Source organism: Rhinopithecus roxellana, chromosome 3, assembly GCF_007565055.1.
Source record: "Rhinopithecus roxellana isolate Shanxi Qingling chromosome 3, ASM756505v1, whole genome shotgun sequence".
Taxonomy (NCBI): domain Eukaryota; kingdom Metazoa; phylum Chordata; class Mammalia; order Primates; family Cercopithecidae; genus Rhinopithecus; species Rhinopithecus roxellana.
In genome coordinates this window covers 19,917,771-19,943,149 of record NC_044551.1, presented here as the reverse complement: position 1 = coordinate 19,943,149, position 25,379 = coordinate 19,917,771, and the positions used below count along the sequence as shown (strand labels likewise).

At 39.3% G+C, this 25,379-nt stretch overlaps 1 protein-coding gene across 1 annotated transcript in view; it reads right to left on the bottom strand.

Annotated features, from left to right (window-relative positions):
• ICE1 (interactor of little elongation complex ELL subunit 1) overlaps positions 1–25,379 on the bottom strand; it is a 66,869-nt gene that overhangs the window by 19,892 nt on the left and 21,598 nt on the right. The window contains exons 8-15 of the mRNA XM_010376017.2: positions 23,259–23,341; positions 23,008–23,047; positions 22,871–22,927; positions 16,188–16,274; positions 13,220–13,629; positions 5,728–10,518; positions 4,123–4,291; positions 1,351–1,511 (exon numbers count right to left, since the gene is read on the bottom strand). Coding sequence (XP_010374319.2) covers positions 1,351–1,511; positions 4,123–4,291; positions 5,728–10,518; positions 13,220–13,629; positions 16,188–16,274; positions 22,871–22,927; positions 23,008–23,047; positions 23,259–23,341 — 5,798 coding nt within the window. The remainder of the gene's footprint in view (positions 1–1,350; positions 1,512–4,122; positions 4,292–5,727; positions 10,519–13,219; positions 13,630–16,187; positions 16,275–22,870; positions 22,928–23,007; positions 23,048–23,258; positions 23,342–25,379) is intronic.

Genomic DNA, 25,379 nt, shown 5'->3' with positions numbered 1-25,379 from the left:
CTCTAGAGGCAAGTAACTCTCCAGACACAGGTAACTCTCTAGGAACAGGAAACCCCCTGGGGGCAGGTAACCCTCTAGAGGCAAGTAACTCTCCAGACACAGGTAACTCTCTAGGAACAGGAAACCCCCTGGGGGCAGGTAACCCTCTGGGAACAGGTAACTCTGGAGGCAGGTAACTCTCTGGGAACAGGTAACCCTCTGGGAACAGTTAACTCTCTTGAGGCAGGTAATGCTCTGGAGGCAGGTAACCCTCTGGGAACAGGTAACTCTGGAGGCAGGTAACTCTCTGGGAACAGGTAACCCTCTGAAGGCAGTAACCCTCAAAGCAGGTAACTCTCTGGAGGCAGGTAACCTTCCAGAAGCAGGTAACCCTCCGGAGGCTAGTAACCCTCTGGAGCAGATATATATGTGGTTGCTGGTATCCATCGGTAGGAGTCGGGATGTCTCTCCTGACACAAAGTGACAGACTAGAATTTATCACAATAGCTCACATGAATGTACTCTGTTGTGTCTAGACAGATTGATGAAGAGATCATTACAAACTTGCTTTTTAATATTTACCTAACTTTTGACCACCAAAAGCTCTTTCCTTTATGTTTTATAAAAAATAAAAGCCTAACAAATACTAACATCAAAAGTAATAATAAAAAAAGGCAAAACAGTATATAAAATTCTGCTCCACACATAAACCAAGGGGAGTTTTTAGAAGAGGAAATACATGCTCATTAAAAACAAAATAAAATTTAAAAATCAATATCACTGGCTTCAGTACCTCTTCTTGAAGTCTGCTACTGGTAGTTAGATTCTCATTAGATAAAATGAACAAATGAAATAAAATGAGGAAAGAACACCCATCTAGACACACTTACTTTAACATACCAATAACTAAAAATAATAAAAGATAACACGGGAACAAAGTAGTTAGCACAAAAACAAATTCCACCAACTAGAAAGAAAAATAAAGCATATTAGATTTTTAAAAGTCCTAATAGGAAAAAACTGAAATACATTATTTTTTTTTTACCTAAGTATCTATTGAAGAACTGAATCATTCTGTAGCTTCTCTGAGACTTTTAAACATATATACCTATGTGTGGGTTTCATCAGTCACAAACTAGTGTACAAAACAAATTATTAATTAACACAATCCTTTGGTCTACAATTCTTCCTCGAATGTCCCATGCATACTTAATGAACAAAATGAATAAGCTTAGGTTAAACTGATTAAATTTTAAAAGATTTAGAAAGAAGAAAATGCCTATGAACTAATATAAAACTAAATACACAACAAAATAATATCTATTTAATATCTAAAAGTAAGGTACTGTAAGAAATAGAAATAAAGCTCACCTTTTCCCAATTAAGAAAAGCTCTCAAGCAGTTCAGAACCTCTCCTTTAGCACGTTGCCTGGCAACTAACTGCATTGCTTTATTAATCACCGATTGAGAGAGAAATACATCATGCCACATGTTTGCAATAAACAAAGTTAATTTTTCAGACTCTGGAAAATCTATGAGAAATAAAATACAATAAACCTTTTATGTATGATCAAGTGAATAAATTGCAAATTAAGAATAAATTGTATTAATTTCACTGGTGCCTTGCAAGGCATCCTGCAATGGAGGAAGCTGTAAATGGGGAGCCCAGATGAGGCTCCAGTCATAGTCATTTCAAAAATCCGTTCTCGGCTGGGCGCGGTGGCTCACGGCTATAATCCCAACACTTTGGGAGGTGAGGAGGGCAGAGCAGGAGGACAAGAGATCAAGACCATCCTGGCTAACACGGTGAAACCCCGTCTCTACTAAAAATACAAAAAATTAGCCGGGTGTGGTGGCGGGCGCCTGTAGTCCCAGCTACTCAGGAGGCTGAGGCAGGAGAATGGCGGGAACCCGGGAGGCGGAGCTTGCAGTGAGCTGAGATTGCGCCACTGCACTCCAGCCTGGGCGACAGAGCGATACTCCGTCTCAAAAAAAAAAAAAAGAAAAATCCATTCTCCAACTTCCTTGTTCTCAGAATTATTCCATTTGGTATGTGTCATTATAGGCAATTTTTATGCATTACATAGATTTTTCATTACATTACATAGGCTTTTATGCATTACATTTACTCATTGAACACATAAAGCTTCTGATTTGAAAAATTTTTTTAATAAATTCTAGGTGACAATTCTTTTGTTGTAAATACTTTCTCCTACATTCTGACTTTGTCTCTTTTTTAAAAATTAATTGTAGTCTACAGACAGTAAAATACACTCTTTTAAAGTTCAATGAATTTTGACAAATGATTAAATCCATGAAACCACCACAACAGTCAATACCATCATCCCAAAAATTCTCTCGTTCTTGTGTTCTGCAGTGAATCACCTCACCCCAGATACAGAGAAGTCCTGATCTATTGTCACTCTACATTAGTTTGCCTTTTCTCAAATATTTATTAATGGATTTGTGTAGTATGCACTCTCTTCTGTCCAGCTACCCTACTCAGCAGGTTGGTCTCGACATTCATCCATGTTGTTGCATACACTGGTAGTCTATTCCTTTGTATACCCAAGTAGTATTTAAGTGCTTGCTTGATATATCAAAATGTTTTCCATTCACTGGCTGATGGACATTTGTTTCCAGTTAGGAGCTCCTATGAGTCAAGATGTTACATCCGTGTGCTAGTTTATGGAATGATGTAACGATCTAACTCTGTGTTTCTGCTGCATAAGTGCCTATGAGTAGAATTTCTGGGCCACAGGATAAATGAATGTTTTAATTTCATAAGAAGTTGTCAAGAGCCTTCCAAAGTAAAGATTTTTATCCTGTTTGCTGTACAATCACATCTTTTTAGTTTTCTTTGTTCTGCTTTATCTATCATTGACACACCTAAGAATAGGTAGCTCAAAGTATAATCTCACTGCACTAAACTTGATCTGTTAATTTCTGAATCCTATGTTTATCTGGTGACACTTCAGAGTAGAAACAAGACAAATAAATTATCTCCTTACAGAGTATACAAGCTAGAGGAGCAGAGAGACAGCAAACAAAATATTTAATCTTTAAGAAGTGGTAAGTGCCATGAAGGCAAATAAAGAAAAATAAGGGATCCAGGATGACTAGGAAGGTATGTGAAAACGGAGTGAAACGCAAGAGTTGAGGGAAACAGAGCAAGAAAGCTGTCAGCACAAAAGCTAGAGCTACGAATGGGCCTGTTGTGGTTGAGGAAGAACAAGAAATCCATCATGGTCTTGGCCGAGCCCACATCCTGTTCCGTCCCACCACCCGCCAACTGCTGAACTTCATGTGTGTTTTTGTGATGTGACAATGGCCTGTCAGTCCCCCTGGACAACTGTACCTCCATATGAATTTAATCACCACAGAAATCCTAACATTCACTCCATAATGATTTGTTGAATAAATGACTGAAAGAGTAAACAAATAAATGAAGTGGGTAAATGAAACACTTAGCAGCTTCGTTCACAACAGTAAAAGTGATGGATATACTCAATTATCCTGATGTATAAGCCCCATAAACATGGTAGTCAGAGACTGTAAAATGTTTAACACTGAGATAAGACTGGTATGACATTAGGTTTTGTATGTACATCATCTGATTTAAAAACACTGATGATGTGATATAGCAAAGAATGATTCCCAATCTGATCCACTAGTAGGGATGGAAGAAATAGTAAAGAGAAAAGAGAATCACAGGACAACCCTCACGTCACCATCTCCTTTCAGCTTTCTGTTATCTACTTCTTTTCATCAGCTTACAATTTTATCTTAAAGTAACTACCCTTTCCATCTAGCAGTACAGCAGTTTGGCTTGTCACTTAAAGTATCCCTCTCATATTTTACAGCAACTATATCTAATTCTAAAGCAGCTGCCCAGGGCACAGAACAAATAGACACAGTAATGAGAAATACTCATTTATTTACAAGCGGAAATATATGTGCTGATATAAGTAAGCCCTAGTAAAGACCAGGTGCAGCTGGGTATAGCTAAAGCTATTCAAGGACAAAACATAACATTATTTTAAAAGATACACAGTAATCACAGAGCTGAAAATATAGACTCCAGAATAAGGGAAAAAGGCAATCATGTATTTTCAATACAAAATTGTCACAATCTAAGCATACCTTCTTTAAGCAGGCTGTAGCAAAACAAGCGAGCTCTTTCCAAGTCTCCAAGTTGCCGACAAATACCCACATACACCCTGCAGAGGGCATGAATGTAATTGTGGTCCATAGATATCTTCTGAATTTTTAGTTCTGAGAGAATAGAGTGAAGCAAGCACTCTGCTAAATGCTGGATTGAAAAAAAAATTAAAATGGCAATGTACACTCATATTTATCTTTAGCCTACCAAAGATTATCTAAAAGTTACAAAACTTAAGTATCTATTGAAAAAATAAAACTTGTCCTACATCAGAAGGTAGAGCACAGTAGTAACTGGTAAGAACTTACCTAGCATGTAAGTCACGAGAATCGAGGTCAGGGACATTGAAGAGATCCCCACACCTGTCTGTTTCCTATGGTTGGTAATGCTGCAGATGCCAGAATGCAAGTCTCAAAAGACCTAGCTGCACACTGTCACTACCTCTAGTCAAATAAATCATAATTTCTTGGGTTTTGCCTTATGTAATCTGTGTATGTGACTGTATGAAATACAGTATATAATTTTACTCTCATTCTTGTTTTCTAAACTCTTATTTACTCTACATACTGTTTAAATTTAAAATACTAAGTAACATTTTTTGTCCTAAGAGGAGCATTAAATAATTTGATATATGCATTCATTTCCTTTCAAAGTGACTTACAGAGCTCCTTATGCTTTCTGCAAGTAAGCAATCTAAAAAAATAAATATTTATGCCAAAATAACTCCAAGTAAATGCAGATAAGCACCAAGTGTGATCCATCTAGCACTAGAAGTCATCCATGCAAGGTTCCAGCGGATATTTAGAAAATATAGAACTATAAAAGTCCTAATAAACTACATATTTAAATTTAAACCACCCCTTTTTTCCCTCTCTTGACACTAAGCATTTGTTCCTGTTTGATTTGTAACAAACACTCAAGGAAAAGAAAAATTATGTGATAAGTTGAAGCTTTGAAGAAAATAATTTTAAGCCTCTAAACATGCCAGGATCAAGTGGATATATGCAATTTTAGTCCTGACAGATACTTTAAAAAAAAGTAAGTAATTTGATGAATAGAAATGACCAAATCTCCAGTCTCTTATCGTATTTTAAATTTGTAAAATGCTGGCTAGAAATAAAGTAGTCAGCCGGGCGCGGTGGCTCAAGCCTGTAATCCCAGCACTTTAGGAGGCCGAGACGGGTGGATCACGAGGTCAGGAGATCGAGACCATCCTGGCGAAAACGGTGAAACCCCGTCTCTACTAAAAAAAAAAAAAATACAAAAAACTAGCCGGGCGAGGTGGCGGGCACCTGTAGTCCCAGCTACTCGGGAGGCTGAGCCAGGAGAATGGCGTGAACCTGGGAGGTGGAGCTTGCAGTGAGCTGAGATCCGGCCACTGCACTCCAGCCTGGGAGACAGAGCGAGACTCTGTCTCAAAAAAAAAAAAAAAAGAAATAAAGTAGGCATAATGTTTACATGGATAACTCTCATCCTTGCAGTAAAACCTTTGTCCATGGTCATCTACACATTTTGCTGACAGTAAACAGCATCTGTCTTTGAGGACATGTAATCCATAATGCACTCAGAAAAGAGCAGCCACATACCTTTTTTGTTGTGCTAAATTCATAAACAACTTCTTTCTCTTGATCTCTCATTACAGGCTTTTTGGAGATATTTCCCACATATACATGACTACGAATGACAGGTAACAGATCAAAAGAAAACTCTGCAATTTTCTTCAGGGCATTAGCTATGGCTTTATCATGGGACTCCACAGTTTCTTTCGGGCTTAAAGGCAACTGTGAAACTGCACTGATGGCTGGACTAGAACAACTTCTTTCTGCATCTGTTGTTGCAATTTTAGCTGGAGGGAGGTTCCCTGAGAGGTTCTTGTGGATTCCTTCTGCAGTGACTCCCCTGGTTTCTGGTTCTGGGGACCCAGTGTCCAGGCGCAGTCTTTTAGCACTTCTCAGTGTAGACGCTGACAATGTTCTTTTCCCACCTGAATCCTGCTGAGTCCCCAAATCTCTTGACTTGTCTTGGTTACAGTCACCACCAGAGCTGCTCCCAGTTTTGACAAAAGCAGTTGCTGCTGAAGTGATAGTTTTGAATCCTATCATAGCACTGGCAGGTCCTGGTAAATTCTTACAGTCAGCAGATGGGCCTCGTGTGAGTTGAATATTCCCTTTGAGGATGTTGAGGGTCCGGGCCCTGGCAGATAACTCTGGGTACATGGTGTCAAGGATTTTCACAGAATTCTCCTGAGGCCCTCCCACAGAAGCATGGCCAGATGCACAGGGTGGGAGTCGGCCAGGCACAGGAAGTGCGTGCTTCGGTGTGGCCGCACAGAACTGCAGAGGAGATGACACTACCCTCTCACTGGCTGACACAGCAGATGGAGATGGAGAAGGATCTAAAGGAGAGGCATGTCTGGGGTCCTCTGGCCATGGAGACATGACAGGAGGCACTGGGGTTTCACATAAGGGAGAAATCTGGCCGACGGGAGAGGTTGGTGAGGAAGGACTAGAACTCGATATCAGTGGAGAGAGTGGCTGTGAAGTCCTTGGAGGTGTAGCTATCAGAGGAGCAAGCAGAGGTGGCAAAGGAGGCCCCACCTCTTGTCGTATTTTACTCAGAGTGTCAGGAGAGCAATCTGTAGGAGTGGATGTATCAGCATTTGCTAAAATGGTCTGAGTTTGGCTTCTTTGAGTTTTTGTATTAGCTTTTTCCCCTGAAAATGACTGAGCAACTTCATTCTGATGAGTTTCAACTCTGCTCGATGCTGAAGTTTTTACTGGCTTGTTTGACTGATCTTTGTTTGAAACCTTTGATCGATTCTTATTTTTGCCAGATGGCTCTAGTTTTGAGTTATAATATGTGTGATCAGATGCAACAATCTGAGTCTCGAAGTTCTGATCATATATTTGAGAACTAATCCATATACTAGGCTTAACGGGTCTATTTCGCAAACGACTTTTATCAAAGTTGGTGCTCTGACCAGTGCTTGAAACATCTTCTTGGGGACATGAAAGATTATTGCCACATGGAACCTCCTGAAATGCGGGGCCAGTGTGACTGGCTTCTGGGGACTTCTCAGCAGAAGTCACTGGGATGCAACCGGCTTCCAACTCTCCTTGAGCCTGAGAAATAGGGATGTCTCCAGGAAAGTCACACAGTGTGACCTGGTCCACATGTGGCAGGACAGCTACGCCGCTGATAATTGTCCAGTTGTCCCCCTTTTCAATGACTAGATTCTGATCCTTATTTATAAGTACATTTATAACTTCTGAGGTCACTGTTGCTATCTGACACTGAAATGTTGTTTCGGCCTCGCAATTAGAACTTTGCTCTGTCGATGGCTGTGTTACAGAGTCAGAGCACAAGGCTGATGGCTCCACAGGTTCTGGCAGGACTTCTTTCCCACCATTGGTTTGCTTGCCTGCATCTGAACTGGCCTCTGGTCTGCTCTCAGTGTTTTCATTCTGAGGCCTACCGCCGATGGGAGAGCTGCCCTCAGTGTCCAAGGCAGCTGTTTGTGGGGCTGGTTCTGAAGCATGTGATGAGGAGCCAGTTGTCTCCCGAAATGGACTTTTCTCTTTTAAATTCTCAGTGGTCAAGTTGTTATTTATATTTAAGAGCAATAAACTGCCAGTGTCTTTACCATTGCAATCTTCAGCATTTGTCTGAAGTTCTTGCCTAATCTTGGTCAGAACCTCAGACAGAGTTTCCAAAGAACACTGAGTGAGCTGACTTGTATTTTTTAACAAATAATCATCTTCCTCTGATTCAATCCACTCTTCACAGGTTCCAAGTGTTTCCTCCTCACAGGGTTGCTTTCTGTATTTTTCTCCTGCTATTTCACTTGGCTTTAATTCTTTGTTCATTTCTTTATTTAGAGTTCCTTTACTAGAACATTCAGAAACAGAGTCCCCTGAACTATAATCCCCTAATTGACAGCTCTCAAGAAACATCACAACCTCTGATGTGGAAAGTCTATCTAGCTCAGAAAAAGTACTTATGTTAAAATCTTGCAGAGCTGACGTCAAATAACCTACCTCTAAGGAAGGTCTCACCTCAGCTACACCGGCATCTGTATCTCCTGAATTTTTCTGCGAGTCATCAGGAGCATCTTGCTGTTCGCTCCCCTCACTGCAGCTAAATGCCTCACTCTCCTCCACCTCAGTGTCGTCTCCCCTTTCTCGAATGCCTGTGTAACAATGTAAGGTACCAGGCAGGCTACTTTGGGAGGTATCCTGTGTCTCTCCTTTTCGGCAAAATGCTGAAGAAAAAGTAGTGTCTGCAGTGCCAAAACATTCAGGCAAAGCACCACCGGGAGTCGTAGATTTCAACTTCCAAAGTCCATTAGCATTTTGTGATGTGCTAGTAGAATCATTTGCAACAGCCAGGGCCTCACCACCAGATCTCCCTGTGTCTCCACAGCTGGTTTTTTCAACAGAAAAGCCTCCTGACATGGTCACTTCTGTGGCTGGAAGCACCTCACTGCCATCTGTCCCACTGGAGTCCAGATCTGTGGCCTGAGGCTGCCTTTGCTTTTGCCCATCTCCCTGCACTGCAGCTTCTCTCACAATGTCTTGGTTTTGGACAAGGATGTTTTCAGAAGAGAAAGATACTCTGCTATTTGTGGAACAATCAGAATTTTCTACTGGTGAAGAACCACCTGCACAATTGAAATCTAATTTTCTCCTAGAGGCAGAAACTTCTGGTGAAATGCTTTGCACAGCAGCCACCTCCCTGACGTTTTGTGTTGTATCATCTCTTTCCCCAGCACATTTTGCTATAGTTGACATACCAGTTTTGTTGCCATTATTTTCTGTTACTAAGGTAGGCTCGTTCCTGTGTGGCCTCAAGTATTCCAATTTGGCACTCTGAACCTTCTCAGTTCTTGTCTGTTTTGTGATAACTGATACTTGATTAGGCAACACTGATGCAGTGGTCTTGAATTCTACAGGACTGTTATTTTCTTTAAGAAGATTAGGCTTGGGTGTTGGTCCTCTATTTTGTAGGGATGGCATTGCCTTTTGTAACTGGCTAGTCTTTTGTTCATGTTCTGATTTAGCTTTCAGACTTTCTTCGCCACCTTTCCTTAATAAATCACTATGGTGCCATGAAGTACTTTTAACAAAACCCAAACCACTCTTGATCAAGGCAGCCTGAGAACCTATTAATGATGTGAAATCTGGCTTATTTAGTGTGAGCTCAATTCTTGGATCTTGACTTTCACATTGCCCATCTTTTGTAGCTTTCATAAATACTGACCGAGGAAGTGAATGTATTTTGGTTAAGTCTTTTACTACTTTTGCATATTCTATACCACTGCTCTTCTGATCATTAAAACTAGATGCTCCCAATTCAGGGCTCAAGGCACGCAGGCTATTCTCCAAGGTGTTTCTTCCTATAGAACACTCTGGTGGCTCAGACTGCAGATGTAATGTGTTTAAAGTTTTAGTGTGTAATTTATGTTCTGAATGAGGCGGTTCAGTAGAGAAAACTTTAGTAGTAACATCTGGATCATTACCACAGTCTAACCTAGAAGAAGACTGGGGATTACTGCCAACAGACAATGCTACCAAGGTAGAAGACGAGGAAAAACTGGTTTCAAAGTCAAGCCCTGCTACATCCATTGCATCACCTGAGTCGTCATCTTCTGATTCAGGTGATTCTCCTAAACAGAACCCTTGTGTATCTTCTTTTTCCTTTTCCAATTCTCTAGATAGTCCGTGAAAATGGCCAGAAACTGTGATACAGTCTGGTTCAGAAGTGATTTCATTAATTCGTGTCCACTTAGTAAACTCTGATTTGGGTGATCCTATCATTTTGGACAATGGGATTTTTCCTTCAGATTCCATGAGTTCATTTAATGGCCTTTTGCCAAGGTGAGAAGAACACAACTCGGACTTCCTAGGGGCAGCTTCCTTCTCTTGTGCAGGGCTGGCAGACAATCTCTCAATGCACAGACCTCGAGTGAGTTTACGAACGGTCTTCTCAGTTTGCACTGACTTATCCATTTCCCTAACCTCCATTTGTGTCTTTGTCTCATGTAAAATGTCTCTTTTTCTATCACTCATGGATCGAGATGCTGTGGTCCAGTGTTTTTCACCAACTAAGGAGTGTGTGGCAGAAGATTCTCTCAGTGTTGCTGTGAAAGTCTCAAGTCCAGCAGTTGTCACTTTATTTACTTCCCATGTATTCAGAGCTTGGATAGCTTCATGTGATTTGAGCTTTTCCTCCCATGTACCACTTCCTTTACTTTTTCTCAATGAGCCAAAATAATTCTGTGATTCAGCTGTATCATCTTCTGAAACGGACTCAGCAGAATTTCTAAGTTGGACTGAGTCATTGTCGCTGGAATCTGCATACTCTCCAAAGAAGGTTTCCTTAAAAAATATGAATTATACTTGTCAAACACTAATTCAACAGATTAACATGACTATCAATTACATGCATTATTTTTTAAAAGTACATGTTTCCTGAAGAATCTTTATAATCACATTTGAGCAGGGGCAGGCTAGAGCCTGGAATCTCTGTGGTGAGTGGGGAGTTCTCCAGCTTTGGTCCAACACTGTTCTGCTCTCTCCTTAAGGGTGCCCAGCAACCCAGAGAGACACCTCCCCCAATAACAGACATGCTTCCAAGTGCCACACTCCACTCTACACAGGGTTATGTTTGTTCTCTTAACTTTCAAACATTCCTACTTGCACACTGTTACTTCCCCATCATCTAGTAACAAAGGCTCTGACCCAGGTTGCTGGTCTCTGGCTTCATAGCTCTCTATTTCTTCTCCCTCTGGTGTATCTGACTTGTACCCGGTACAGCCTTGTGCAGGGGGGGAGGGGTGTTGTCTTGTGGGTATCTCCCACCACATACCTCCTCCCCAACATGTCCTCACAGAGTGCTGCAGCCTGACTGATGTCATCAACCACACCTGTGCTACCCTTACAACGCTCTCTCCCTCCCAGCCCGTTCTCCGGCCACCTCTGCTCCAGAACCTTTTCCTGACCCCCAACTCGTCCCCTCCTGAGTTAACTGCCTAGAGCATGTGGCCCACTTGGCTTGCGCTGACACCATCAACCACCTTGTCTCTATTCTGTTAGAGAACAGTGGACTGGTGAAGATTAACAGCTGCTGACATCAACTTGCTCCTACTGAAAGAATTCTTTCCTCTTTTGAACTCCAGAGTACCACCATCTCCTGGATTTTGTCTATTCTGCCCTTGTTTTCAATCTCCTTTCCTCGAACTTCTTCTACTTGTCACTTACATAGGGACGGCTCCCCAGGGTCCTAACTGGGACTCCATCTTCTCCTCCTCCACACTCTTACTGGATGATATCAGAGCTGCATGACTTCCACCGCACTCAAACGCTGGCAGGTCCTGAACGTCTGTGCACCACCACAGCCTCCCTCCAGTACCTTGCCTGTGTATATGCATGCCTCATATCTAACATTCTATACGTTATTCTCCCAAACAGGGTCTCTTCTTATATTTGCTGTTTTTCAACATCTTGGACTCCTCCATCTACCCTAACTGCCACATTTAAAATGTCACCAAATGCTGCTCATCTGACCTCATAACATTTTTCAAACCAGTTCCCACCTCTTTAACACCAATGCCACAACTTAGGTTCAGGTATCAAGAATTAAGTGAGCTGCGGCTAGGCGCAGTGGCTCACGCCTGTACTCCCAGCACTATGGGAGGCTGAGGTAGGCGGATCACAAGGTCAGGAGATCGAGACCATCCTGGCTAACACCATGAAACCACATCTCTACCGAAAATACAAAAAAATTAGCTGGGCATGGTGTCAGGCACCTGTAGTCCCAGCTACTTGGGAGGCTGAGGCAGGAGAACGGTGTGAACCTGGGAGGCGGAGCTTGCAGTGAGCCAAGATCACGCCACTGTGCTCCAGTCTGGGCAACACAGTGAGACTCTGTCTCAAAAAAAAAAAAAAAATTTACTTGAGCTGCTTATTAAGCCGCTACCTTACCTGTGGTCTTGTCTATTTTCTGACTATCACCCCACTCCCTACTCATTCATACTGAAATGAAACTTTCAAATAACAATCTATCTTTCAGTTTACGTCTTTGGATTCATCAAAGATTTCCCCCTTCAGGATAAAGTGGGAACTCCTTGGGAGGATGCACATGGCCTTTCCCAGTCTCACCTGCATGAATCTGCCACACACAGAGCTCACCCTTGCTTCTGCACTCTTGTGAGAACAGCTCCTCCACCTGAAGCACCCCCACTCACTCCTTAAAACTCAGTGTGGGGACCGAATCTTCAGAAGAATCCTGCCTGCCCCCCGACCTGCCCCGGCTTCCATTCAGGACTGAGCTGCTTTTCTTTATCCTCCTGAGGAGCGTGTTTTCCACCACTGCAGGGCTCTACACAGCAATGCATCTGTTTGCTCCTTTACTGCTCCCACCTCCACACAATGAATCCTACTAAAAGGCAATGGCATCTTTCGTCACCTCTGCACACCCAGTGTCTAGCCTGGTCCCTGGAACATAACAGGTACACATGGTGTTTTCGTAAAGAAAGAAATTGATTCGAGGAGCAAAACATGTATCTGCTCCTTAAGCCAAAAATATATATATCTGCTTCATAAAGACTAACTTCCTAAGAAACTACTATAAACCATTCAGCAAACACACAAAAACATGATGAATTCATCAAATAAAGGTAGAGAACTCAGCTACACTAGGTTAAGGGGCATGGATGCTGTATACATGGATTTTCCTATCACTATATAACTCCATATATACAAATGTCTTTAATTCAGTTATTCCACATCAACAGATAAAAACAATGAAGACACAGTCTTCCTATAGAAAACTTGTAATTTTGTTGTGGAGAAAGACTAACAAAAATGCAACCCTAATACAAAGTGAAAAAATTCATATTATATATGTTGATCCAAAGGGTAGTGGCATGCTTTTTAAAATCCTCATGTTACCCCCTAACAAAATTGGCTACAATGAATAGTCTTTGCAAGAATATCACTAAATCCTTTGAGCATCAACAACATATTAGGATAGACAATGTACCCACTTGGTAATTCAAACTCAGAGAGCAAAACTCACAGGTACAAATGAAGAAGGTAAGGAACCCGGGCGTGGTGATGCCATCGGAGGGGGTGACGGCACTGGCGACAGAAGAGGAGGGGGAAGTCTGAAGAAGTCAATTGCAGCTTGAAGATCGTCATCAAAAAAATGATCATGGTCAACAAATTCAGTGCTGCCACTGTCATGATGACTTTGTACTAAAACCTCAAGATTTCCATTCTCATTAAAAACATGGTCAGAACTACAATTTGTTCCACTGGAACTCTGTTTTTCCACATTTTGACATAAAAAGTCCTCCTTTATCTCCATGGACAGTTTTGTGAGGCATGTCTGCACATTTGAGGTCCTGAGAGGGCTGCCTTGTGTTAGAGGTAGCGTACCATCTTCCCCAGGCACTCTGGAGCTGGTGATTGCTTTGGCAGGTTTTTCTGTGTCGGGGAACAAAAATAGGTATCAGGTATTTACAATATCAAGAAAACTTAAAAACAAAACAAAAAAGCAAACCTTATTACAACAGTTCAAAATGCTTGAAATATTAATTCCAAGTAAGCAGAAACATTTTTTAAAAGGCAACCAGTTGCTTTCTAAACATTATCCTAGAAAATCAATACATTTCATACAAGTATGCTAGTCTTGAAGTAAGAAAAGTGAGACAGACAGGTGAGACGGACTGGTAGGTGGATGGATGACACAGCTGGAAAGACATCCACGTTCATGAAAACGGGCCTTGCTGGCTCACTCGGTCTCTGGATGAATCTTCCCATACAAACAGCAGAATGTGGCAGAGAAACAACTTTGTGCCCATAGGTTGATAAAGAACACTATTTTCTGTCCAAAAAGTGATTTGAAATCAAATAATATCAAGCCTACCCATGGCCATATCTGTACAATGCTCTCTAACTAAGAGATCTGATGAGGTCTATGAATACTCAGTATGATAATGCAACAGCAAAGTTCCTATAAAAACCTAATCCTTTCAGGGTCTTGATTTTGGTAAACTTCAGTGGTACTAATTATTAACAAAAACATTTGATTCCATAACCATTTATTATATTTGCAAGCTTTAAAAATAAGTTTTCTAGAGGATCCAGGGCTCCTTGGATAAGCGGCTGATTATAGGGCTGGGGAGGGAAAATCCAAGTAGAGATTGAAATACCTTGCGGTACCAGAAGTAAACAACTTAAAAAAAAAAAAAATGGAGTATTTATGAAGGGCCCAGGAGCCAATCTAAAGAAGCTCCCACCAAAGCTAAAAGGATAGCACTGAATAAAGCAGCAATTATAGCAGGCAAGATCCACTGCTGGAGGCTAAAATCAGCAGGTGACAATTAGAAAGAAACAGAATATTTGCACAATGTTAAAGAATCTTTCTCAAGTTGATTCATTAGGAAAAAAAGAGTAACTTTACAACATAAAAACCTGCAGATACCACCTTAACCAAGTGATCAAGGTTAGAGCCCAGTGATAATACATATCCACATCACCTATCCCTAGAACAACTCCCTGAGCAAAGAGAAACATCACCACTGTGACGCTCTTGCCTTAAATTATTTACACAACCTCAATATAACATGAGAAAACATCAGATAAGCCAAAGCAATGGGCTTTCTACAAAATAATATTCTCCCAAAGTGTAAAAAACAAAAGAAATTAAAAAACAAAAAACAAAAAACAGGAACTTTTGGACTGGAGGAGGTGAAAGCAAGATGACTACTAAAGGCTTCCTGTACGGCATCCTGGAAGGAAAGGAGGATCCCTGGGGAAAACTGTGAAATTCACAGTTTAGTTAATAGGGTTGTACCAAATGTCCTGGTTTTGATCACTGGTAACTGAAAATGTTAAAAATCCTGCAATCTGCTAAGGGATCCATGGGGATTCTCTAAACTATTTTTGTAACCACCCTCATATGAAAATGAAAAGCTAAAACAAAAGAATATGTCTTATGGTATAAGAAGATTCCAAAGATGCCATGTTTTCCCTTCTACTTTGGAAAAATTAACGTAATATATTTATCCCTCAAAAGCATATTTTTAAATACAAACATTAGATTATGAAATGAAGAACAGCTCTTTTAATAACAGCTTGACAACATAAAATCAAATGCTTAAAATAGAACGCTAATTGATACAGAAGGCCAAAAAGCATCCCCCGGTTGCTTCTGCCTAAACAGATGAACTGATAAATTATAAACTGAGGGAACTAATTTAGGAGTTGTGGGCACCATGTGGTTAATACCAGTGGGTACCTAGTAGGTGAACTGAGGGAAACATCTACTTAACGAAATCCCATCAAATATGCCTCTGTACACTCGACAAGTTCTAAGCCCACCATAAGTAAGAATCAGTAACTTGTCCCTTAAAGTTTTTTTCCAAGGAAACTGTCTTTAGAAGCCTGAGAGGAAAATACGGTGCAGGTTTCCATAGACTAAGAACCTCAATGACCCATGAATTTACAGCAGCTAATCATAAGAAATTAGTAAAACGACAAAAAGCTAAATAAGTAGCACTTTTGTCTTATACAAGACAGCTATCTTCTCCCCTTCCACTCAGGATAGCTAAATCCACTATAACTGTGAATATGCTAGAATGCCTCCTTGATACTCTGAAAATCAAGATGTTCAACTAAAGGAACTGATAAACTACATTAAAAATAAGCGAAGCTAAAGTGCTCACGGATTGATCAAATTCACGAAATGATTCTGAAGAAACTGCATCCTTCAAGTCTCCCCTCTCCACCTGACAGTACGCCTCTGCTACTCGACCTTCTAGTGTTTTTGAAGGTTCTCTGATGAAAGCTAAATGTATTCACTGGGATTAAAATTCACGCTGAAGGGAAACGAGTTTTGTATAATTACAAGTACTCATTCATGTTTATTTCATTCTTTCAATGTTAGAATCAGGAGCTAGTAAAAACTAACAGCTGCAATGCCTATGGTAAACCTCTCTACTTTCACATATGAAATCCATTTCTGTAAGCTTCTCTCTCACCTGGGATACATCTGCCGCCTTCACCAGGTAGTCTGTGTGTTGTGTTTACACAGAGCCAGAGTTCCTTCAGAAGCAGTTTTACTTTTCCTGTGAAACACAGTAAAGCATTAAAGTCACGTCATTTGGCTCACCGTACACAAGGCCAAATCATACTTCTGTGAAAACAGGGTTTATTAGGGACTTAGGAAATTAGGTAACTTAAACATCTTCCCCAAACTCAACTACTGTACACAATGCAGTTATTGATAAAAAGGTCTGCAATACTTTAGCTAAAAATTGAAGGCTGAAGGTACATTTGTTTGCTTATTTTTAAACAAATTTGGTGGCAGAGGCAAGGGATTCAAAAGACCATGTGTACTTGTTGTTAAAGGGTTTTATTACCTCTTTATGTATGCATGGGACAAATGAATCTTTGGCCCACATATTTTCACCAGAGACTGCTTGGAGATGGGGGATGGAAACACAGTTAATAACTGATAAGGGATCTGGGCTCTATGTATTCTATAAGGAGTAGAGAAGCATCCCTCAGTTATAAGAGGTTATCAGAAAAGTCATTAGACTTGACCATGCTGTAATTAACCTGGGGAGTTCAAGGATTACAGATAATCCATCAATGGGCTTGAGGGGAGACGGTATGGGAAATGTGTGTGTATGAACATATGGATAGAAACCAATCATCACACACACAAGCAGACAGAGAAGCACATACTTTTATAAGGAAAGTAAAACCTTTGGAATTTTTATACATTTTCAAAGAGATGTAAATTCCTAAAATAGTTAAGAACCAGTAATTCACATTGAAAGGCCAAGGGATGCTGTAACTAAGACAGCCCTAATGCGATACATGTAACATTAAGAATATTATACTCTGGTTTTAAAGCTTTTCTACATTAATAGAAATTTCAAAACCCTCTAAAGCAAAAAGCGTTTATGAAAATATAATTATGAATAGCTTGTGGTGAAATGTGCATAAAAAAGACAACCCATACTAATTAAAATTCATCTAAAAGTAGCTTAAGTGTATGTAACTCTCAGGCCACCTTAAAAGTTCTATTAGAGTTTCCTTGAACTTAAGTTTTTTAATTAACCTTAAGCATTTACTGAAATTAGTGAAATATTTAATCCAGTTCAAGAGAAGCTTAAAGACCAACCTTCAAAAACCAAAATGTCTCAGGGAATCACAGATTTTGTAAGAGATTAGCTCTACTTAAGCTGGCAGACTGCTTGCTCCAAAAAATGAAGTCCACAGAAAGGGGACAGGATAACTGTGGAGGACAGCTCAAGTAAGTGTGAAAGGCTGGACACGGCCAACTCTCCTGAGCCAAAACAACCTTCTGATTGCCACTGTGTGTGAGCTACATCCATTTTTCAGTTCCAAAATTCTGTGATCGAATAGCTTATCTACATTGTGATATAACCTACCCAAAAGCCTGCTTCCAAACACTGTAATCCCCTTTGCTTAAATGACCTGACCAGGATCCCTGCTTATTACGTATACCCAAAGCAGCAAACAAGGAACCTTAAAAAAAAAGAAAAAAAGTTACTTTTCCATTCTTATGGAGGCTATCATCCAGAGCTATGCCTTTTCTAACTGAGCATTCCAACTGCTAATCTGACCCAAAAAAAATACATAAAAGCACTCTACTCCTAAACAAAGCAGAAAAAAATCTTCAGCGTTAACTTCATACTTAGTGAATTGCACGACTTCCCCTAATCCTTTAAAATTCTTCCTTTATCAAACTCTAAGGCATGTATGAATATTTAAGGATTTACATATTCATTTATGAAATTTCTTTCCTACTTCGTTGCTTTGTCATCTTCTGTATCCATACCACACTTCTTTAATCAGGGTAGGCTACTGAATATCCGTTACAGCGTAGTTCTTATTCTGTTTTTTCCTTTTGAAAAACTGTATTCTTCTGAACATACACTCTTCCCTATAAACCATCTGCTTGTCCTCTTCCACAGAAAACCTCTATGGGACTTTGAATGTTTCTGTATATTTATAAATATATTTGGGGAAATTTTACATCTTTATACTTTGTATCTTTCTCATCCAGGAACATAATGTTTATGTACTCAGGTCTTCCCTAATGCTTTTAAGGAATGTTTCAGTTTTCCTTAGAAACACTGTATAATGATTTCAGGTCTTTTCTTAGACATCTGCTGGTTCAGGTACCACTTGAGAATGGGTTGTTATTATTCCATTCCTTTTCTAACAGGTTAACAATGGAACAATGTATATGTTCATTGTATATGCCAGTACTTTACCAAGCTCTATTACTTCTAATTCCAACTGCAGTTGAGTCTTTTGAATTCTCTACATTAGTAATATCATCTGAAATAATGACAATTTCAACTTTCCTTTATTAGTATTCACAGCTCTCACTCTTCTGCATTTATTCTGTTGCACTGGTTCAGGCCTCCAGCACACACACAAAAAAAAAAAAAAAAAAAAAAGGGAACTAACAAAAAGCATGCTTGCCTTGTTTTTGACAGTAATAACCATACTTTGAATGTTCCACCTTTCTCAAGTTAAATTTTTTTTTCTAGTACCTCATCAATTTTTTGAAATTGGGACTAGGTGCTGAATTGAGATGATCCTAACATCCTCTGACCCAGATGTAGTATTCCTGAGATAAATCTTCAAGCATAATTTGTCTGTATTCTAAATTATGTGTAGATTTAATTTCTTAAAATTTTATTTAGTATTTTTGCAGCTATATTAACAACAGAAGAGTCCTGAGTCTTGAGAATATGTGTGCATGCTATTTGATTTTGGTACAGCATTATGCTAGCCTAACAGAATAAAATGGAAACATTCCTTATTTTCTAAGTTCTGAAACAAAAAAATTAATAATAGAGACACTAGTTTTTCACTGAATGTTTACAAAGCTCACCTATAAACTATCTGGATTTATTATGCTGTTAGATCTTTAACTATTCTTAAAATTTTCTTCCTGGTTATTTTAAGTTTGCAGCAATTGTTCTGAATCAATTTGAGCATGTTTTCCTAGAAAATGGACCATTCTACTTACATTTTCACATCTGAATATGAACTTGTGAATTAAGAAATTTCTCTACTGTAGTTTTAATGCTTTCTCGATCTTGGTGCTGCTATTTTTTCGTTTGTTTAATCAAAGTTTACGAAAGAGATGTTGGTTTCATTAGCATTACAAAGAACCAGCTATCAGATGTAATTGTACTAAATCAATTGCTTTGTTTCCTATTTCATTACATTTGCATTTTCATCATTTTTTTTCCTTCATTTAAACAGTTCATTCTCTGTATTTATTTTCTAAAGTGACAATGTATCACGTAAGGCCATAACAGATTCCTTTGAACAGTGAAGGACTGCCCTACTGTTTACTTTCAAAACAGTTTAGTATTTCAGTTCTTGTCTTCTCTGTTATCCAAGAGAGGTTTTTTTGTGTGTGTTTATGTGAGTTGAGTTACTAGGTAAGTTTTGCAGGTTTTGTTTTTGCAGGGGGAGGGGGATTTTTATTAAAAGCTCATATTAAATTGTCGGTACTTTTTGTTGTTTACTTACTAGTCAACTTTTATACGTTTGGAAAGTATTTTAACGAACTCCAGGTGTGTGGTTTACAAAGCGTTGTATATAAATTATCCATTTGGAACTGTGATTCCAATTCCATCCCTTGTCTGCTTTTGCTCTCTCTTTCTAAAAAACATATTGAAGTCTCTCATGACAAAAATAGATGTGGCCAGTCCCCCTAGATTTCCAAGAGTATTGCTTGACATCGTTGCATACTCTTAGGTACATACTAGCGGTATCTTCTTGGCAAACTATACTTTTAATCAACATTTCAATCATGTAAATTCATTTCTAAGCTTTTATTATTTTTTTGCCTTATATGACTGCTTTAATGTCAGCATTGCTTGGAATATTTTTATCCATCCCTCTAATATTCAGTCAGTTTCATCTAATTTTAGGTATTTCTTATGAAGGTGTCAGAGACGGAGACTGCACGCAAAAATCATGCTCAATACTTGGTGGCCCCTATGAATATGAATATTCCACTTGTTTTCTGCTCAGGAAAGTTTCCTTCTGTCATGTCTTGATCACCTTCTCTCCTTATGGTACTGTTCTCCCCTCTGAGAAGTCCTAGGAGATGCATATTGAGACATCTGGCTTTGTCCTTCAAATCTTGTTATTTTTTCTAGTATCTTTCATTTGTTTGTCCCTTTGTACGATGTTCTCAACCGCCTAGGATTCAGTCTCTAGGATCAACTTAATTGATATTTTATTTGTCCATCCAGTATTTCCACCTTTCTACTGGGTTTATTTTATTTATGCGATTGGATTTTTAATTTTCAAGATCCACAGCTGGTTCAATTTCATAGCAGCAGCCTATGGACATGTTCTTACACTTTCTCTAAAGGAAATGCAATCAGTTTTCAGCATTTCCTTCTCATTCATAATTAAAGAGTTTCTCTCAGTCTTCTCGCATCTGTTGCTTTTCTCTTTTTTCTCACTGCTTTTTCTCTAAGTTTTAGATAAGAGTTTAGGCAGAACATCTTTGGCAGACAAAGTATATTTCTTCAGCCTACATTTTTAGTGCTATTCCTTTAGCAGTAAGTGTAGATTCTCATTTCATAAATCTGTGGGACCCTGCCTTGCAGAGGAAGCAGTGGAAAGTGGATGCAGTTGTGAGGGTTTACATGGAGTATATAAACATCTTATTTTCTGGGAATAGGAGGAGCTAGCCCTCAAAGCCGTCATAATTACCCTATTTTCTGATATCCACACCCTCTCTGAGGAGCTCCAATGTCATAGCTAAAACTTTAGAAAACTAAACTGGGGCCACAGTTGATGAGCAAAGGCCAGAAACAATTTTTGAAAACCAGAAGGGTGGCATTCTTTTCACCCTTTAATCAATTACCTGGCAAAATGCTAATGTCCTGCTCCTTCTCCCACTCCCTGCCACCTCTGATTTGGGAAAACTCGCAGCTTCTGCAATGAAAACTTACTTTGTGAGAGCTGCTATTTTCTCTGCAATTGCGGGTTTCATCACCAATTGATACTATCTGCTGTGCATCTTCCTCATTTCTTCTACTGATGGTAATCTTTGTAACTATCCAGGAGCTGCTGCTGTTTCTGTTTTTTTTTTTTTCTGGTCGAAAGTTTTTGTTGGAATTTGAAAGAAAAGCAAGGCAAAGTGGCACTCAGCCTTTTCTTATAAAGTGAAGTCAATCTAATACTCTGGTGCTTACTTTGCAAATCTTTTCCATAAGTCAAGTATTAGTGTTAACAATACACTTAAGAAGTAAGGATAAACCCATCAAGGTCCACGGCTAAATAACCAGCAGATTCCCAAAAACTTTATATATTTGGGAAAAGTAAAATATACAACAGACACTATCCCTGCCCTGACTAAGAGGGTAGATAGAAACAAAATAAGACAATTTTACTTGAGATAGTAATAAGTTATTTGAAACAAATACAACAGAATGTAGGGATAGAGAGCAACTACAGAAAGAGGACAGAAGGGTTCTGCTTTGAATAGGAAGGCTTGGGAATAGCTGAATTGTAAAACAAATCTGTCAGTCCAAAAACGAAGATAATTCCATTCAACCGCTGACTACTGAATGGGAAAGTGAATGTTGTCAAGTCTTCTATTTCTTTCAGCAATAACTATTACTTAAAGTCTCATTTTCCATACACAAGAGAACAAGAATCTAGTCAAAAGCTCATGGAATCATATCTAGGGATAGTGGTAGGTGAGCAATCAATGCCCAGGCAGCTGAAAGGCGGGAACTGTTAAAGCCTTACACCAAGGAAAACATGAACTTGTACTCTGATTTTTTTAAAATATTAAAGAAAAAAAGGTAAAGGTGACTTCTAAGAGACACCACATACCTGCACACAATTTAAATGTTTTTAATCATTTCCACTTGGAGAAAAAAATTACACATTAGTGAGATGAAATACCATTATTTACTAATTAAACATTTTAAATGCATCCCCACAAAAAACCTCTGAGGTAGAGCAGAAATTCAAATTCATATTTCCATTTTTAAAAGGAAAATGAAAATACAAAAATGGAAAGTAAATGGCAGAGTCACACAACAAATGGAAGGACTGAAGTGAAAATTCTCATTTCTCACCTCTAGAGTTATGCTTCTCACCTATGAGACGTGGCGCTAAGTAATGCAGTGTGTCCACATTTGTATTACATTCCCTTGTTCCATGACCACCACTTTTCTTTGCAATTGTGGGCCTTCCCTAAACTTTTCTGTTTATACTATAGGGCTTTACTATATAATACACTATAAGGCTTGAACTCTACAGTTTTCCTGCCTGACTTTAACATTTTCTTATATAATTGATACCTAGGAAATTTAATAAATTAATTTGATAAATTATAATCACAGAGAAAATCTGTATTCATTAATTGAAAAGAGCAGATATTATATCTCCAACTAGTTTTCCTATCCCAACCAATATTGATTTTTGACTCTTTTATTCACTGTATTATTTTATAAGACAATAAGCTGATTATATCTGGATCTAATGAAGACACAATAACACAGGACTTCTACTAAAATGAAACATCTACTAAGCCCTGGCACTTTCACAATTATATGTAGGAGCAAAACACAGCCTCACAACCCACTAAGAGTAATACACAACACTAAAACAAAAGTTGCAATATACTCACTTTTATCTATGCTTCCATATGAATCACTTGAAATTTGTGTTCCGATATGTCTCAACTCTAAAAACATGGAGAAAAAATGGTTAATAAAATACTACATATCAAAAAGAAATTTATGTAAGCATTAACTGAATACTCACCCTTTTCATTTTTCTGTTTAGAAAATTCGTCAAGCCTTTCCTGTGAAAACAAAACATTAATAGTGTTTATGCTGAACAAGAAGTGCGGCCATTCTAGACCAAATGTAAAACAGGTGCAACTTAACAGCAGCTGGGACTGTTTTTGCCAGGGGGCCTCGTGTCTGACTCCTACGTGTGTTACAACACAGAGACACTACAGAGGCCCTGGAGCCACATATTTAAGGTGTGTGTATGCTGCTTTCATCTAGTACCTGTGTCTTCTTAAATTCCTTTTCAAGTATTTTCTTTTCATTTCTCAGTTGCTTGAAGTCTTGAGTTTGCTTGACAGCAGCCTCTTTATTTAAGTCCAGTGAAGCAACAGGGAGAGACAAATTACTAACTTTACTACTGTGGTTAATGAAATACTCAAAATTTTATCTATTACAAGTTTTTCTCATTTCTTAAAACTTTGAAATAAATTTTGTAAAAAGCCATTGCTCCTTCCATATTTTATCATCAGGGCTGAATGCAATACACTTTTTTCTTTAACTGTCATTTAAAGCAGAGAACTAGCATGGGCCTTAAGAATCCTTTCCAAACCAGGCACAGCAATCCCAACCCCCAGTTAGGGAAGAATTCAAAGCATAAAAGGGAGTTGCCCTCCCATTTCAATCACTGGCAACCTTGAAGTCTTCGAAATTTTAGAAATGCGATTTTATCTCAGAATATAGTGTCTTTATTAGGGAGGGGAGAGGTGATCTTCTCAATGCTTATTACAGATATGTTTATTCTTCCCCGGAATTCCCTTCAACAAGTTAGCTAAAGATAATCCCTAGGACCTTTATTAGATATCCATTTTTAGGTAACAGATCTCTTTATTAGAGATCTATTTTAGGTAATCCTTCATTCTGATTTCTGGTTCTGAAGCCTCAAATGGTCCAGACATACTATTAAGAATCTGACCAGTATTGACTTTACATAAATACGCTCATATACAATTACTAACTAAAATCCCATGAAAAACCTCACTAACAATCCTCTCCTGACTCCTCTAACAAGTACGGGTATTTTTTACTCAGTAATCTTTATTACGTCACATTGATAATTTTTACTAGAAAAAATATTTTTTATACATGAAAAATAAAGGCGACATTTTGCTTCACAGAAAGTCTGTTCTAAAACCTGCATATATAGTCTCACTGGCACTTCAGATTTCTTTAAAAACATTTCCTTGCAGTGGCTCACGACTATACCAGCTCTTTGGGAGGCTGAGCAGGTCTCTGGAGCCCAAGGTTCAAGACCAGCCTCGGCAACACAGTGAAACTCTGTCTCTCCAAAAAATTAGTCGGGTGTGGTGGTGCACACCTGCAGTTCCCAGCTACTCAGGAGGTGGAATAATCACCTGAGTCTGGGAGGCTGAGACTGCAGTAAGCCATGACTGTGCCAATGTACTCCGGCTTAGGTGACAGAGTAAGATCCTGTATCAGAAAAATAATAATAATTTCCTTGGCTGGGCACAGTGGCTCACGCCTGTAATATCAGCGCTTTGGGAGGCTGAGGCAGGAGAATCACTCAAGCCAAAGAGTTCAAGACCAGCCTGGGCAACCCTATCTCTACAAAAAATTTAAAAATTAGCCCGGTGTGGTAGCACACACTTACAGTCCCATCACTCTGGAGGCTGACGCTGGAGGATCGCTTCAAGGCAGAGTTACAGTGAGCTATGATTTTGCCACTGCACTCCAGTCTAGGCAACAGTGAGACCTGTCTCTAAAAAATACAAGAAGTGGGACCAGGGGCGTTGGCTCAACATAGTGAAATACCATCTCTGCTACAAATATAAAAAAATTAGCTGGATGTGGTGGCACATGCCCCATAGGCCCAGCTACTCAGGAGGCTGAGGCAGGAGAATCGCTTGAACCCAGGAGGCAGAGGTTATAGAGAGCCGAAATCACCCCACTGCACTCCAGTCTAGGAGACAGAGCGAGATTTCGTCTCAAAAAAAAAAAAAAAAACAAAAAATTTCCTTTTTAAATAAAAAATGTGGCTGGGTGCAGTGGCTCACACATGTAATCCCAGCACTTTGGGAAGCTGAGGCGGGCAGATGCCTTGAAGTCAGCAGTTCAAGACCAGTCTGGCCAACATGGTGAAAGCCCGTCTGTACCAAAAAATACAAAAATTAGCTAGGTTTGGCCTGTAATCCCAGATGCTCAGGAGGCTGAGGTGGGAGAAACTCTTAAACCCGGAAGGCAGGGGTTGCAGTCAGCCAAGATCGCACCACCTGGACGATCGCACCACCTGTCCAGCCTGGGCGACAGAGTGAGACCCTATCTCAAAAAATAAAATAAAATAAATAAAAATTTAAAAAGTTTAAAAATTAAAAACAAAATTTGTTT